The 15,996-nt window shown below is 50.0% G+C and overlaps 1 protein-coding gene across 3 annotated transcripts in view; it reads left to right on the forward strand.

The window, feature by feature from the left end:
* The window catches only part of LOC132397447 (ras association domain-containing protein 8-like), a 47,564-nt gene extending 31,922 nt beyond the window's left edge, over positions 1–15,642 (forward strand). For all 3 annotated transcript variants that reach the window (XM_059976257.1, XM_059976259.1, XM_059976260.1), the window contains exons 4-5: positions 12,332–12,470; positions 14,072–15,642. In XM_059976257.1, coding sequence (XP_059832240.1) covers positions 12,332–12,470; positions 14,072–14,178 — 246 coding nt within the window. In that variant the 3' untranslated portion in view covers positions 14,179–15,642. The remainder of the gene's footprint in view (positions 1–12,331; positions 12,471–14,071) is intronic.
* Positions 15,643–15,996: the final 354 nt, after the last annotated feature.

Here is a 15,996-nt window from a genome sequence, read left to right on the forward strand (position 1 = left end):
CAGGGGAACGGGGTGTGTCGGGGTCTCACCACACACAGTCCGGCAGGGGAACGGGGTGGGTCGGGGTCACACCACACACAGTCCGGCAGGGGAACGGGGTGGGTCGGGGTCTCACCACACACAGTCCGGCAGGGGAACGGGGTGGGTCGGTGTCTCACCACACACAGTCCAGCAGGGGAACGGGGTGGGTCGGGGTCTCACCACACACAGTCCGGCAGGGGAACGGGGTGGGTCGGGGTCTCACCACACACAGTCCGGCAGGGGAACGGGGTGGGTCGGGGTCACACCACACACAGTCCGGCAGGGGAACGGGGTGGGTCGGGGTCACACCACACACAGTCCGGCAGGGGACGGGGTGGGTCGGGGTCACACCTCACGCAGTCCGGCAGGGGAACGGGGTGGGTCAGGGTCACACCACGCACAGTCCGGCAGGGGAATGGGGTGGGTCGGGGTCACACCTCACACAGTCCGGCAGGGGAACGGGGTGGGTCGGGGTCACACCACACACAGTCCGGCAGGGAACGGGGTGGGTCGGGGTCACACCACACACAGTCCGGCAGGGGAACGGGGTGGGTCGGGGTCACACCACACACAGTCCGGCAGGGGAACGGGGTGGGTCAGTGTCACACCACACACAGTCCGGCAGGGGAACGGGGTGGGACAGTGTCACACCACACACAGTCCGGCAGGGGAACGGGGTGGGTCAGGGTCACACCACACACAGTCCGGCAGGGGAACGGGGTGGGTCAGTGTCACACCACACACAGTCCGGCAGGGGAACGGGGTGGGTCGGGGTCACACCACACACAGTCCGGCAGGGGAACGGGGTGGGTCGGGGTCACACCACACACAGTCCGGCAGGGGAACGGGGTGGGTCGGGGTCACACCACACACAGTCCGGCAGGGGAACGGGGTGGGTCAGTGTCACACCACACACAGTCCGGCAGGGGAACGGGGTGGGTCGGTGTCACACCACACACAGTCCGGCAGGGGAACGGGGTGGGTCGGGGTCACACCACACACTGCCCGGCAGGGGAACGGGGTGGGTCGGGGTCACACCACACACAGTCCGGCAGGGGAACGGGGTGGGTCGGGGTCACACCACACACAGTCCGGCAGGGGAACGGGGTGGGTCGGGGTCACACCTCACACAGTCCGGCAGGGGAACGGGGTGGGTCCGTGACACACCACACACAGTCCGGCAGGGGAACGGGGTGGGTCGGGGTCACACCACACACAGTCCGGCAGGGGAACGGGGTGGGTCAGGGTCACACCACACACAGTCCGGCAGGGGAACGGGGTGGGTCGGGGTCACACCACACACAGTCCAGCAGGGGAACGGGGTGGGTCGCTGTCACACCACACACAGTCCGGCAGGGGAACGGGGTGGGTCGGGGTCACACCACACACAGTCCGGCAGGGGAACGGGGTGGGTCGGGGTCTCACCACACACAGTCCGGCAGGGGAACGGGGTGGGTCAGTGTCACACCACACACAGTCCGGCAGGGGAACGGGGTGGGTCAGGGTCACACCACACACAGTCCGGCAGGGGAACGGGGTGGGACAGTGTCACACCACACACAGTCCGGCAGGGGAACGGGGTGGGTCGGGGTCACACCTCACACAGTCCGGCAGGGGAACGGGGTGGGTCGGGGTCACACCTCACACAGTCCGGCAGGGGAACGGGGTGGGTCGGGGTCACACCTCACACAGTCCGGCAGGGGAACGGGGTGGGTCGGGGTCACACCACACACAGTCCGGCAGGGGAACGGGGTGGGTCGGGGTCACACCACACACAGTCCGGCAGGGGAACGGGGTGGGTCGGGGTCACACCACACACAGTCCGGCAGGGGAACGGGGTGGGTCAGGGTCACACCACACACAGTCCGGCAGGGGAACGGGGTGGGTCAGATACTGACGGGTTTATGATCAATGTCTTCCTGTTAGTGTGACACTAGTGTAGATCGGGGATCCGAGTCCAGAGTTCAGTTCTGACGCTGTCTCTGATTCTACCCGTGAACCGTGTGGATTTTCTCCAGCAGTTCTGGCTTCCTCTCACAGTCCAATGGGGTACTGATCAGTAGGTTAATTATTCACTGTAAATTGTCCTGTGATTAGGCTCGGGTTAAATCAGTGAGTGGCTTTGTGCCAGAAGGGCCATTTCCACACTGTATCCCCAAGTAAAGTAAATAACTAAAATAGTTTTGTAACAGTAGTACAGTGCAAAGACATCGAATCACAAAGAATTGCAAAGTGATCAAGATGCACAGGGGCAGGTACTATTGACGGCCATTCAGAAATCTGATGGCAGGGGGAAGAAGCTGTTAGTGAATCAGACATGGATTGTCTGGGAAGGTTTAGAAGGTAAACGTGGGCAAATGGCTTTATAAGGCATCAGTATTGTGAGCAGATTCAGCCCCCTTATCTAAGAAAGGATGTGCTGTTATTGGAGAGTGTCCAGACGATGTTCATGAGAATGAGCCCAAGAATGAAGGGTTAATGCATGAGGAGTGTTTGATGACTCTGGGCCTGTACTCGCTGGGGTTTAGAAGAATGAGGGAAGATCTCATTGAAGGAGTGTTTGATGACTCTGGGCCTGTACTCGCTGGGGTTTAGAAGAATGAGGGAAGATCTCATTGAAGGAGTGTTTGATGACTCTGGGCCTGTACTCGCTGGGGTTCAGAAGAATGAGGGAAGATCTCATTGAAGGAGTGTTTGATGACTCTGGGCCTGTACTCGCTGGGGTTCAGAAGAATGAGGGAAGATCTCATTGAAGGAGTGTTTGATGACTCTGGGCCTGTACTCGCTGGGGTTCAGAAGAATGAGGGAAGATCTCATTGAAGGAGTGTTTGATGACTCAGGGCCTGTACTCACTGGGGTTCAGAAGAATGAGGGAAGATCTCATTGAAGGAGTGTTTGATGACTCTGGGCCTGTACTCGCTGGGGTTCAGAAGAATGAGGGATGATCTCATTGAATGAGTGTTTGATGACTCAGGGCCTGTACTTGCTGGGGTTCAGAAGAATGAGAGGGGAAGTGCATCCAGCTGCAGCTTTTAACAATCTGCGTTACGGAGTTGGAGCTGGAACTGGATGAACTCTGGATCATTCAGGAGGCTGAGGGGGTGATAGGTAGGACATATAGAGAGGTAGTTATACTTAAGGACACAGGAAACTGGGTGACAGTTAGGGAGCCAATGCAGAGTACCCCCGTGGCCATTATCCTGAGCAACACGTATATCACTTTGAATACTGTTGAGAGGGTGGGGTTGACCTAACAGAGGAAAGTTACAGTGGTCGGGTCTCTGGCACTGACTCAGAAGGGAAGAGGGGAGAAGAGGCATGCTGTGGTGAGAGGGGAACAAATGGGAGGTTCTGTGAGTTAAAATGAGATTCCTGCATGGTGTTCTTCCTCTGGGTGCCAGGGCCCAGGACATCATGGATAGGGTTGTTAGCTTTCTGAAGTGGGAGATTGAAAGGAACACTGGCAGGGATGATGGCAGAGCAGCAATGGCTGGAATTTCTAGAAGCAGTTCAGAAGGCACAGGATATATACGTCCCAAAGAGGAAGAAGCAATCTGAAGGAAAGATAACACAACTGTGGCCAACAAGAGAAGTCAAGTCAACATAAAAACCAAAGAGACGGCATATAATAGAGCAAATATTCGTGGGAAGTTAGAGAATTGGGACACTTTTATAAACCAACAGAAGACAACTAAAAAAGTCAAGAGGAAGATGAAGATGGATCATGAAAGTAAACTAGCCAATAATATCAAAGAGGATACCAAAAGTTTCTTCAGATACATAAAGTGTAAAAGAGAGATGAGAGAGGATATTTGACCGCTGGACAACAATGCTGGAGAGGTAGTAATGGGAGCCATGAACTGGCAGACAAACTGAATAAGTATTTTGCAAACACGAGGAAATCTGTAGATGCTGGAAATTCAAACAACACACACAAAATGCTGGTGGAACACAGCAGGCCAGGCAGCATCTACAGGGAGAAGCACTGTCGACGTTTCGGGCCGAGACCCTTCGTCAGGACTAACTGAACACAGCAGGCCAGGCAGCATCTATAGGGAGAAGCACTGTCGACGTTTCGGGCCAGGACCCTTCGTCAGGACTAACTGAACACAGCAGGCCAGGCAGCATCTATAAGGAGAAGCACTGTCGACGTTTCGGGCCGGGACCCTTCGTCAGGACTAACTGAACACAGCAGGCCAGGCAGCATCTATAGGGAGAAGCACTGTCGACGTTTCGGGCCGAGACCCTTCGTCAGGACTAACTGAACACAGCAGGCCAGGCAGCATCTATAGGGAGAAGCTCTGTCGACGTTTCCGGCCGAGACCCTTCGTCAGGACTAACTGAACACAGCAGGCCAGGCAGCATCTATAGGGAGAAGCACTGTCGACGTTTCGGGCTGAGACCCTTCGTCAGGACTAACTGAACACAGCAGGCCAGGCAGCATCTATAGGGAGAAGCTCTGTCGACGTTTCCGGCCGAGACCCTTCGTCAGGACTAACTGAACACAGCAGGCCAGGCAGCATCTATAGGGAGAAGCACTGTCGACGTTTCGGGCCGAGACCCTTCATCAGGACTAACTGAACACAGCAGGCCAGGCAGCATCTATAGGGAGAAGCACTGTCGACGTTTCGGGCCGAGACCCTTCGTCAGGACTAACTGAAAAGAAAGATAGTAAGGGATTTGAAAGTAGTGGGGGGAGTGCTGCCCCTCCATTCTGATGACGGCAGTGAGAGAAAGTATTTTGCATCAGTCTTCACTGTGGGAGACATTAGCAGTTTGGTGGAAGTTCCAGGGGTCATGGGCCATGAGGTGCGTGAAGTTACCATAACTAGAGGGAAAGTTATTGAGGAACAGAAAGGTCTGAAGGTAGTTAAGTCACCTAGACTAAATTCTGTCCACCGCAGAGATCTGAAGGAGGTGGCTGAAGAGATTGTGGAGCATTAGTAATGATCTTTCAAGAACCAGTAGATTTTGGAATGGGTCTGGAAGACTCAAAAATTGGAAATGACACTCCACTCTTCAAGAAGGGGAAGAGACAGAAGAAAGGAAACTCTCAGCCATTTAACCTGAACTCAGTGGTAGTGAAGATGTTGGAATCGATTATTAAGGATGTGGTTTTGGGGTACTTTTCAATGACTTGGATGATGGAATTGATGGCTTGTTGCAAAGTTTGCAGACAGTATAAAGACAGGTGGAGGGGCAGGTAGTTCTGAGAAGGCAGAAAGGCTACAGAAGAACTTAGACAGATTAGGAGAATGGACAAAGAAATGACAGGTGGAATACAGTGTCAGGAAGTGTATGGCCATGCACTGGTGGAAGAAATAAAATAGTTGACTATTTTCTAAATGGAGAGAAAATACAAAAAAACGGAGGCAGAAAGGGACTTGTGCAGGATTCTCTAAAGGTTAACTTGCAAGTTGAGTCTGTGGTGAGGAAAGCAAATAAGATACTTTATTAGTGTTCAGTTCAAGAGGACTGGAATACAAAAGCAAGGATGTAATGGTGAGGCTTTATACAGCACTGGTGAGGCTTCACTTGGAGTATTGTGAGCCATTTTGGTCCCCTTATCTTAGAAAGGATGTGCTGAAACTGGAGAGAGTTCAGAGGAAGTTCATGAAAATGATTCCAGGATTGAATGGCTTGTCATATGAAGAGTATCTGATGGCTCTGGGCCAGTATTCAGTAGAATTCAAAAGAATGAGGGGTGAAACCTATCGAATGGTGAAAGGTCTTGATAGAGTGGATGTGGAGAGGACGTTTCCTATGGTGGGAGAGTCTAACAAGGTTCCACACTGAAGGTTAGTTAGGAAGGTTCAATCGTTAGGTATTAATATTGAAGTAGTAAAATGGATTCAACAGTGGCTGGATGGAAGATGCCAGAGAGTAGTGGTGGATAACTGTTTGTCAGGTTGGAGGCCAATGACTAGTGGTGTGCCTCTACATCTGTACTGGGTTGAATGTTGTTTGTCATATACATTAATGATCTGGATGATGGGGTGGTAAATTGGATTAGTAAGTATGCAGATGATACAAAGATAGGTGACGTTGTGGATAATGAAGTAGGTTTTCAAAGCTTGCAGAGAGATTTAGGTCAGCAGAGTGGGCTGAAAGATGGCAGATGGAGTTTAATGCTGATAAGTGTGAGGTGCTACATTTTGGTAGGACTAATCAAAATAGGACATACATGGTATATGGTAGGGTATTGAGGAATGCAGTAGAACAGAGTGATCTAGGAATAATGGTGCATAGTTCCCTGAAGGTGGAATCTCATGTGGATAGGGTGGTGAAGAAAGCTTTTGGTATGCTGGCCTTTATAAATCGGAGTATTGAGTATAGGAATTGGGATGTAATGTTAAAATTGTACAAGGCATTGGTGAGGCCAAATTTGGAGTATTGTGTACAGTTCTGGTCACCGAATTATAGGAAAGATGTCAACAAAATAGAGAGATTACAGAGAAGATTTACTAGAATGTTACCTGGGTTTCAGCAGCTAAGTTACAGAGAAAGGTTGAACAAGTTAGGTCTTTATTTTTTGGAGCATAGAAGGTTGAGGGGGGTATAGAGGTATTTAAAATTATGAGGGGGATAGATAGAGTTGACGTGGATAGGCTTTTTCCATTGAGAGTAGGGGAGATTCAAACAAGAGGACATGAGTTGAGAGTTAAGGGGCAAAAGATTAGGGGTAATACGAGGGGGTATTTCTTTACTCAGAGAGTGGTAGCTGTGTGGAACGAGCTTCCAGTAGAAGTGGTAGAGGCAGATTCAATTTTGTCATTTAAAAAAAAATTGGATATGGACAGGAAAGGAATGGAGGGTTATGGGCTGAGTGCAGGTCAGTGGGACTAGGTGAGAGTAAGCGTTCGGCACAGACTAGAAGGGCCGAGATGGCCTGTTTAGCTCAGAATAGAGGAGCATCCTTTTAGAATGGAGATGAAAAGGAATTTCTTTAGCCAGAGTTTGGTGATTTGCCACAAGGAGCTGTGGAGGCCAAGTCATTGGTTATATTAAAGTGGAGGTTGATAGGTTCTTGATTAGTCAGGGTAGGTTCTTGATTAGTCAGGGTAGGTTCTTGATTAGTCAGGGCATCAAAGGTTACAGAGAGAAGGCAGGAGAATGGGGTTGAGAGGGATAATAAATCAGCCATGATGGAATGGGAGAGCAGACTCCATAGGTCAACTGAACAGAAACTGAGCTGCAGACACAAAATTGTGGAGGAACTCAGTAGGCCAGGCAGCATCTATGGAACGGAGTATCAAGCCATGCCATGCGATTGGGAATTGAGCTGTTTTGGTTACAACTCAAAGGGTGTCCTGTGCCAGATGGAGCATTGCTGCCACCCGGTGGCAGAGAGCAGCTACTGCTGGGTGGAGATGTATGGGACAGTTCCTGTTGGAGATGATGTAAGGAGGGTACTGCCATGATTGCAGGGGAGACATAGGGACAAATTCATGGAGGCTAGTTAGGATGGTTTCTTAGAGATATGCCTTAAGGAGGGTGCAAAGTTCAAAGTAAATTTATACAAGCCTGAGATTTATTTTTTTGTGGACATTTGTTGTAAATACAAACAAAAGAAAAAAATATCAAGAACATGTGATAAAGAGTCTTTGAAAGTGAGTCCATAGGTTGTGGGAACAGTTCAGTGTTGGGGTGAGTGAAGTTATCTCCTCTGGTTCAAAAGCCTGATGGTTGAGGGTAATAACTGTTCCTGAACGTGGTGATGTGGTCCTGAGGCTCCTGCCCCTCCATTCTGATGATGGCAGTGAGCCTGGGTAGTGGGGTTCCCTGACGATGGCGGCTGCTTTCTGTGACAGTGTTTCATGTAGATGTGCTCAACAGCGGGGAGAGCTTTACCTGTGATGGACTGGGTTATATCCACTACTTTTTGTAGGATTTTCCACTCAATGACATTGGGGTATACACTTGGTGAATGTACTGTCCACCACACATCTATGGAAGTTTGTCAAGACTTGCCAAATCTTCACAAACTAGGAAAGGTTAGGAAGGTGGGAGGTGGGAATTTTCCAGTTGGTGTTATCGGAAGGGATGGATAAATTAAAGATCTTGTGGAAAACTTCCTCCAAAAGGTGATCACAGTTTGGCAAAATTTCACTTAAAGCTCAGGTTAACGGCTGGAAAGCTGGATCTGAGCGAAGTAAGTTCAGAATCAGACTTATCATCACGGACACGTGACGTGAAATTTGTTAACTTAGCAGCAGCAGTTCAATGCAATACATAATCTAGAAGAAAAAGAATAATAATGAAATCTTATTCAGTATACTTATATTGAATAGATTAAAAATTGTGCAAAAAATAGAAAATACTATATATTAAAAAAAGTGAGGTAGTGTTCACGGGTTCAAAGGTCATTTAGGAATTGGATGGCAGATGAGAAGAAGCTGTTTCTGAATTGCTGAGTGTGTGCCTTCAGGCTTCTGTACCTCCTCCCTGATGGTAAAGGGCATGCCCTGGGTGTTTGTTCCTCTTTTGCTCCACCTATGCAACCATCTTTTTAGTTTTTTATTTCTTGCACTATACAGCTGCCACAAAACAACAGATTTCAAGTAATCTTTCAGTGATAATAAACCTGGTTCTGATTCTGAGAAGACTGTGAGCACAGAGATGGCTAAAATGGACTGGGTGACACGGGAGATCAGAAGGGCTGGATGTTTAAGAAGATACTCCCTAAATCTGAGCGGAGTGATCAGGGAGAAGGATGGTCTGTCTGTGGTAGTGAGGAATGTCACTGAAAGATACGCATACAGAATCGTGAAGATCACTGAGAGAAGAGACTGGCAACCTGCAAAGCATTTTGAAGAAGCAGAAGGTAGAGGACAGGGATAAAGCAACAAGTTACAAGGATAGACAGACTAACCCTGGAGGCTGCGAGGTGACATAAAGGCATTGGGCAGACGCACTTGGAGTATTAACCATATAACAATTACAGCACGGAAACAGACCATCTCGGCCCTTCTAGTCCGTGCTGAATGCTTACTCTCACCTAGTCCCACCTACCCGCACTCAGCCCATAATCCTCAATTCCTTTCCTGTCCATATACCTATCCAATTTTACTTTAACTGACAATACCGAACCTGCCTCTACCACTTCTACTGGAAGCTCATTCCACACACTTATCACTTTCTGAGTAAAGAAATTCCCCCTCGTGTTACCCTTAACTTTTGCCCCTTAACTCTCAACTTGTGTCCTCTTGTTTGAATCTCCTCTACTCTCAATGGAAGAATCCTATCCACGTCAACTCTATCTATCCCTCTCATAATTTTAAATACCTCGATCAATACCGCTATTGTGAGCAGTTTTTGGTCCCTTATCTAAGAAAGGATGTGCAGGTATTGGGAGAATGAAAGGGTTAATGTATGAAGAGTGTTTGACAGCCCCTGGCCTGTACTCACTAGAATTTCCAAGAAGGAGAGATTTCATTAAATGGTTTTGAGTACTGAAAGGCCTGGTTGGAGAGGATGTTTCCTATGGTAGGGGGTCCAGGATCAGATGACACAGCCTCAGATTAGAGGGCTATCCATTTAAAACAGAGAGGAGAAGGAATTTCTTTAGCGAGAGGGTGGTGAATCTGTGGAATTCATTGCCACCGACAATTGTGGAAACTAGGTCATTGAATATACTGTATTTAAAGTGGAGGTTGATAGGTTCTGGATTAGTCAGGGTGTCAAAGGCTAGAGAATGGGGCTGGGAGGGATAAGACAGATAGACAGATACTTCACTGATCCCGAAGGAAAGCACAGTGCCACAGTAGCATTACAAGAGAACAGGTATACAAATATTAAATGAGAAATAAGATGTACAAGTCTTACAAGATTTCCAACTTCACACTGATAACCTAGAAACATAGAAAACCTACAGCACAGTACAGGCCCTTCGGCCCACAATGCTGTGCTGAACATGTACTTACTTTATAAATTACCTAGGGTTACCCGTAACCCTCTATTTTTCTAAGCTCTATGTACCTATCCAGGAGTCTCTTAAAAGACCCTATCGTATCCGCCTCCACCACCATTGCCGGCAGCCCATTCCACACACTCACCACTCTCTGAGTAAAAAACTTACCCCTGACATCTCCTCTGTACCTATTTCCAAGCACATTAAAACTGTGTCCTCTTGTGCTAGCCATTTCAGCCCTGGGAAAAAGCCTCTGACTATCCACACAATCAATATCTCTCATTATACACCTCTATCAGGTCACCTCTCATTCTCTGCTGCTCCAAGGAGAAAAGGCCGAGTTCACTCAACCTATTCTCACAGGGCATGCTCCCCAATCCAGGCAACATCCTTGTAAATCTCCTCTGCACCCTTTCTATAGTTTCCACCTCCTTCCTGTAGTGAGGTGACCAGAACTGAGCACAGTACTCCAAGTGAGGTCTGACCAGGGTCCTATATAGCTGTAATATTACCTCTTGGCCTTTTCTCCTTGGAGCAGCAGAGAACTGAGGCCTCTCAGTTCTTAAACTCAGTCCCACAGTTGATAAAGGTCAATGCACTGTATGCCTTCTTAACCACAGTCAACCTGCGCAGCAGCTTTGAGTGTCCCGTGGACTCAGACCCCAAGATCCCTCTGATCCTCCACACTGCCAAGAGTCTTGCCATTAATCCTATATTCTGCCATCATATTTGACCTATCAAAATGGACCACTTCACACTTATCTGGGTTGAACTCCACCTGCCACTTCTCAGCCCAGTTTTTCATCCTGTCAATGTCCCGCTATAACCTCTTACAGCCCTCCACACTATCCACAACATCTCCAACCTTTGTGTCATCAGCAAATTTACTAACCCATCCCTCCACTTCCTCATCCAGGTTATTTATAAAAATCGTGAAGAGAGGGGGGTCCCAGAACAGATCCCTGAGGCACACCACTGGTCACCGGCCTCCATGCAGAATATGACCTGTCTACAACCACTCTTTGCCTTCTGTGAGCAAGCCAGTTCTGGATCCACAAAGCAATGTCCCCTTGGATCCCATGCCTCCTTACTTTCTCAATAAGCCTTGCATGGGGTACCTTATCAAATGCCTTGCTGAAATCCATATACACTACATCTACTGCTCTACTTTCATCAATGTGTTTAGTCACATCCTCAAAAAATTCAATCAGGCTTGTTAGACATGACCTGCCCTTGACAAAGCCATGCCTACTACTCCTAATCATATTATAACTCTCCAAATGTTCATAAATCCTGCCTCTCAGGATCTTCTCCGTCAACTTACCAACCGCTGAGGTAAGACTCACTGGTCTATAATTTCCTGAGCTATCTCTACTCCCTTTCTTGAGTAAGGGGACAACATCCACAACCCTCCAGTCCTCTGGAACCTCTCCCGTCCCCATTGATGATGCAAAGATCATTGCCAGAGGCTCAGCAATCTCCTCCCTCGCCTCCCACAGTAGCCTGGGGTACATCTCATCCGGTCCCGGAGACATATCCAAGTTGATGCTTTCCAAAAGCTCCAGCTCATTCTCGATAATACAACAATCAATGTAATATTATACAGTAATGGGTGCACGTTCACACTGTCCAGATAAGAAGTGATGGTAGTATGCACAGGGTGTCCATGATAGCTGGGTGTAGTGAAAAGAGCTAAACAGAGCTCTGGTAAAGACATCAATAACAGTCAATGGGGGGGGGGGGCATCACTTCTCTAGCAATAGGTTGACATCATGGAGCTTAATGGCCAAGGAAGAGAATGACCTCACAGTGCTCTTTGGAGCAGCACAGTTGTCTTAGTCTATCACTAAAAGTGCTCCTCTCTTCAGACAAGGTGACATGCAGAGGGTGAGAAACATTGTCCAGAATTGTAAGGATTTTCCAGAGGGTTGTTTTGTTCTACCACAGCCTCCAGGGTGTCCAGTTTGCCTGCTATAACAGAGCCAGCCTTTCTAATCAGTTTATTGAGCCTGTTGGCATCAGCCGTGTTGATGCCATTGACCCAGCACACCACTGCATAGAAGATTGAACTGGCAACAACGGACTGGCAGTACACATGGAGAGGGCTGTATACGTCAAAGGACCTCAGTCTCCTCAGGAAGTAGAGGCGACTCTGGTCCTCCTTGTACACAGCCTCGGTGTTGGTGCTGCACTCAATCTGTCGTCCAGGTGTATTCCAGGTCCTCACCATCGATAGTAACAGCGAGCAGCGCAGGATAATAAATCATGGTGGAATGGTGGAGCAGACTTGATGGGCCCAATGATATACTTCTGCTCTTATGTCTTGTGGTCATATAGTCTTTAGTTGCTGCCCTGCTGCTAGCCTGTGTATGGCTGCTGATTGCCATGTCTGTGTTTTAGGCCAAAGGCTTGGAGTTGGAGGAGCTGAACAAGGAGCTGAGGCAGTGCAACCTACAGCAGTTCATCCAACAGACAGGCAGTGGTGGGGGCCACAGTCGCAATGAGGAGGGGCCGCACAGCCCACCCACCAGTGTTGGAGGTGAGTTAGTCCAAGGTCTGTCACTGCCAACATCCAACCACCTGGATACCTCCCACCACCACACCCCTCTCCCGGACAGTGGGCGGAGTGGCTCTGTCTCCTATAGGCACATATCCCTCTCTGAGGTGATCCCGTCTCTCTCCCAGACGCAGCTGCTCCCTCCCAGTATCTCCCAGGCAGACACCCCACCCTCCCACCACCGCACCCCTCTCCCGGACAGTGGGCGGAGTGGCTCTGTCTCCTATAGGCACATATCCCTCTCTGAGGTGATCCCGCCTCTCTCCCAGACGCAGCTGCTCCCTCCCAGTATCTCCCAGGCAGACACCCCACCCTCCCATCACTGCACCCCTCTCCCAGACACAGCTGCTCGCTCCCAGTATCTCCCAGGCAGACACCCCACCCTCCCACCACCGCACCCCTCTCCCAGACACAGCTGCTCCCTCCCACCACCGCACCCCTCTCCCGGACACAGCTGCTCCCTCCCAGTATCTCCCAGGCAGACACCCCACCCTCCCACCACCGCACCCCTCTCCCAGACACAGCTGCTCCCTCCCAGTATCTCCCAGGCAGACACCCCACCCTCCCACCACCGCACCCCTCTCCCAGACACAGCTGCTCCCTCCCAGTGTCTCCCAGGCAGACACCCCACCCTCCCACCACCGCACCCCTCTCCCAGACACAGCTGCTCCCTCCCAGTATCTCCCAGGCAGACATCCCACCCTCCCACCACCGCACCCCTCTCCCAGACACAGCTGCTCCCTCCCAGTATCTTCCAGGCAGACACCCCACCCTCCCACCACCGCACCCCTCTCCCAGACACAGCTGCTCCCTCCCAGTATCTCCCAGGCAGACACCCCACCCTCCCACCACTCTACTTGGCAACCCCACACTCACACCCCTCTCCTAGATGACCCCTGCACTCCCCCCTCTCTCCTGCGTAATCCTCACCCTCCCACTCCTCTCTCAGTGGACCCCTACTCTCCCACCTCTCTTCTGGGCATCCTCCACTGTCCTTCACTCCCTCCCACCCAGAAATACACCTCTGCCTCCCTAATGCACCAATCCAGCCAGTGTCCTTCTGCCAGTCCCCACCCCACCATCAGCATCATCTCCTACCCCTCTTTGGACCCCATCTTCCAGACCCAACTGCCCACACTCTCCGAGATCCCCGCCCTAACATCTCTCCTAGCTCTTTCTCTGCAAAGTTTGGTGAAACCCCCTCCCCCAAACACCCAACTCTTCTGGAAAACCCGCTGTCTCCCTCCCCAAAGCTCCTGAACACCCCTTCACCCTTCCTCACACTTTGAATTGATGCAAACACACATTTCAATGGATGTTTTGAAGTTTCAGGGTACACGTGTTTGGGGCACCGCGGTAGTGTATCACAGCTCGGGGCGTCAGAGTTCAGTCCCAGTGCTGTCTGTAAGGAGCTTTGTATATTCCACATGAGTTTCCTCCCAGTCCAACGATGTACCATTTGGTAGGCTGTCGTCCTTGCCAGGTGGAGTGGTTCGAAGGGCCTGTTCTGCACTACATCTCTAACTAAAGCAATAAATGTGCTGAATCTGATTAACCCTGGATCACAATATTCTGTATTTCAGAACTGGACTTCATGACCCGACCAACATCCAGGCACTTCCTGGGAAACCCGCGGAATCTGCAGAACCCAGTGGTGTCCAGCCTGAACCCAGAGGGGGTATTCGTTTGAGGTGACCCGTGTATGGATGGTGACTCCAGATCCCCACCCAGGGGGCTGGATTGTGTTGTGGGGCAGGCTGCAGACAGGGGGAGAGGTATCTACCACCTAGTCTCTCAAACCTGTCCCAACATTAAGGATAAAGATTTGCTTTACTCGTTACGTGCAGATCGACACATCTAATGAAATGGGTCGCTTGCATCAATGACCACCGCAGTCCGAGGATGTGCTGGGGGCAGCCCACAAGCATCGCCACGCTTCTGGTGCCAACATATCGTGTCCACATCTTCCTTACCTCTGGAGGAAACCCACACGGTCACAGGCAGGAGAGGCAGTGGCAGGGATCGAACCCCATTTAGTAACTGCTGGCATGGAAAAGCATTATGCTGACCGCTTTGTTACTGTGCTGCCTGAGATGAGGCCATTTGATCACACGCAATAAAATTAACACTGCACTGTCTCCCTGTGTCTCTCCAATGGGTTCAACATCACTCAGCCTTCCATCTACTGCAGGGGGACTAATGACCATTCGTGCAGAGAACTCAGTGGGTCTCCCTTCCCCACCTCTGTTCCCTGATTCGGGACTCCCTGTGAGTCCTGATGAAGGTTCTCAGCCCGAAACATCGACTGTTTATTAATTTCCATGGATGCTGCCTGACCTGCTGAGTTCCTCCAGCATTTTCTGTGTGTTACTGTGGATTTCAAGCATTGGCGGAATCTCATGTGTTCTTGAATCCAATGTCATTAGCCTGTTATGGCCCACCTCCCTGATCCTCGGGGGGAGGGGGTCACCCTGTACCTTATTCAATCCAGCTGTCTTCCCCTTTACCCTCCCCCTCCTCTCTCACTCTCTCTTGCCCCTCTCCCTCTCTCTTCCCCACTTTCTCTTTCCCCTCTCTCTCCCCCGCCCACACTCTCTTGCCCCTCCCCCTCCCTCTTTCCCTCTCCCTCCTCAGCCCCCTCCCCACTCATTTCCCCCCTGCCAGTGTTGGAGAAATCACCCAGCTCTTGAATTATAATGTTAACAAAGTTGTACAGAAATCCTTAACTATATTTGAAAGGGAAATAGTGAGAATAAACTCAATTTCTATGTGAATAATGTAAATTTTAGGTATTTACAGTCATTCTGTGTCTGAGTTAACTACACCGATGTGGAATTGGTGAGGTTATAATCTCAGTTCAGGTTGATACTGACTACAGGCCAATCCTGGATGTTCTCCGAGAGGGATGTTAGATTCACGATTGTTCAGTACACAAGTGCAAAGGAGAACAAAATAGTTGCTACTCCAGATCTGATGCAACACAAACAAACATAATAAGATAAAGAACACAATAAATATAAATACATAGTTTATGTACCTAGATTGATTAGCCATCTTTCTCCCTCAGGAATGTAGTGTATAAAAGGTCATGACTGGCTCAGATCTATCTGATTTAAAGTATTTAATGTTCAAAAATAAATGACAATTGAAAATAGCTGTTTGTGTTTTATTGATCACTCATGAAGATCACGACCAGTTGTGACTGGATGAGCTGAAACAAAATACCTCAGCTGCCCAAGTGCCCATCACAGGTACTGCTCAGCGCCACCCTCCCACTGCCCGTTCACTCTATGCCACCCTCCCACTGCCCACTCAATTGGCACCACCCTCCCACTGCCCACTTGTGCCACCCTCCCACTGCCAACTCAATCTGTGCCACACTCCCACTGCCAACTCAATCTGTGCCACACTCCCACTGCCAACTCAGTCTGTGCCACACTCCCACTGCCCACTCACTCTATGCCACCCTCCCACTGCCCACTCAATTGGCACCACCCTCCCACTGCCC

The sequence above is a fragment of the Hypanus sabinus genome, chromosome 7 (genome assembly GCF_030144855.1).
Source record: "Hypanus sabinus isolate sHypSab1 chromosome 7, sHypSab1.hap1, whole genome shotgun sequence".
In the NCBI taxonomy this organism is placed as follows: domain Eukaryota; kingdom Metazoa; phylum Chordata; class Chondrichthyes; order Myliobatiformes; family Dasyatidae; genus Hypanus; species Hypanus sabinus.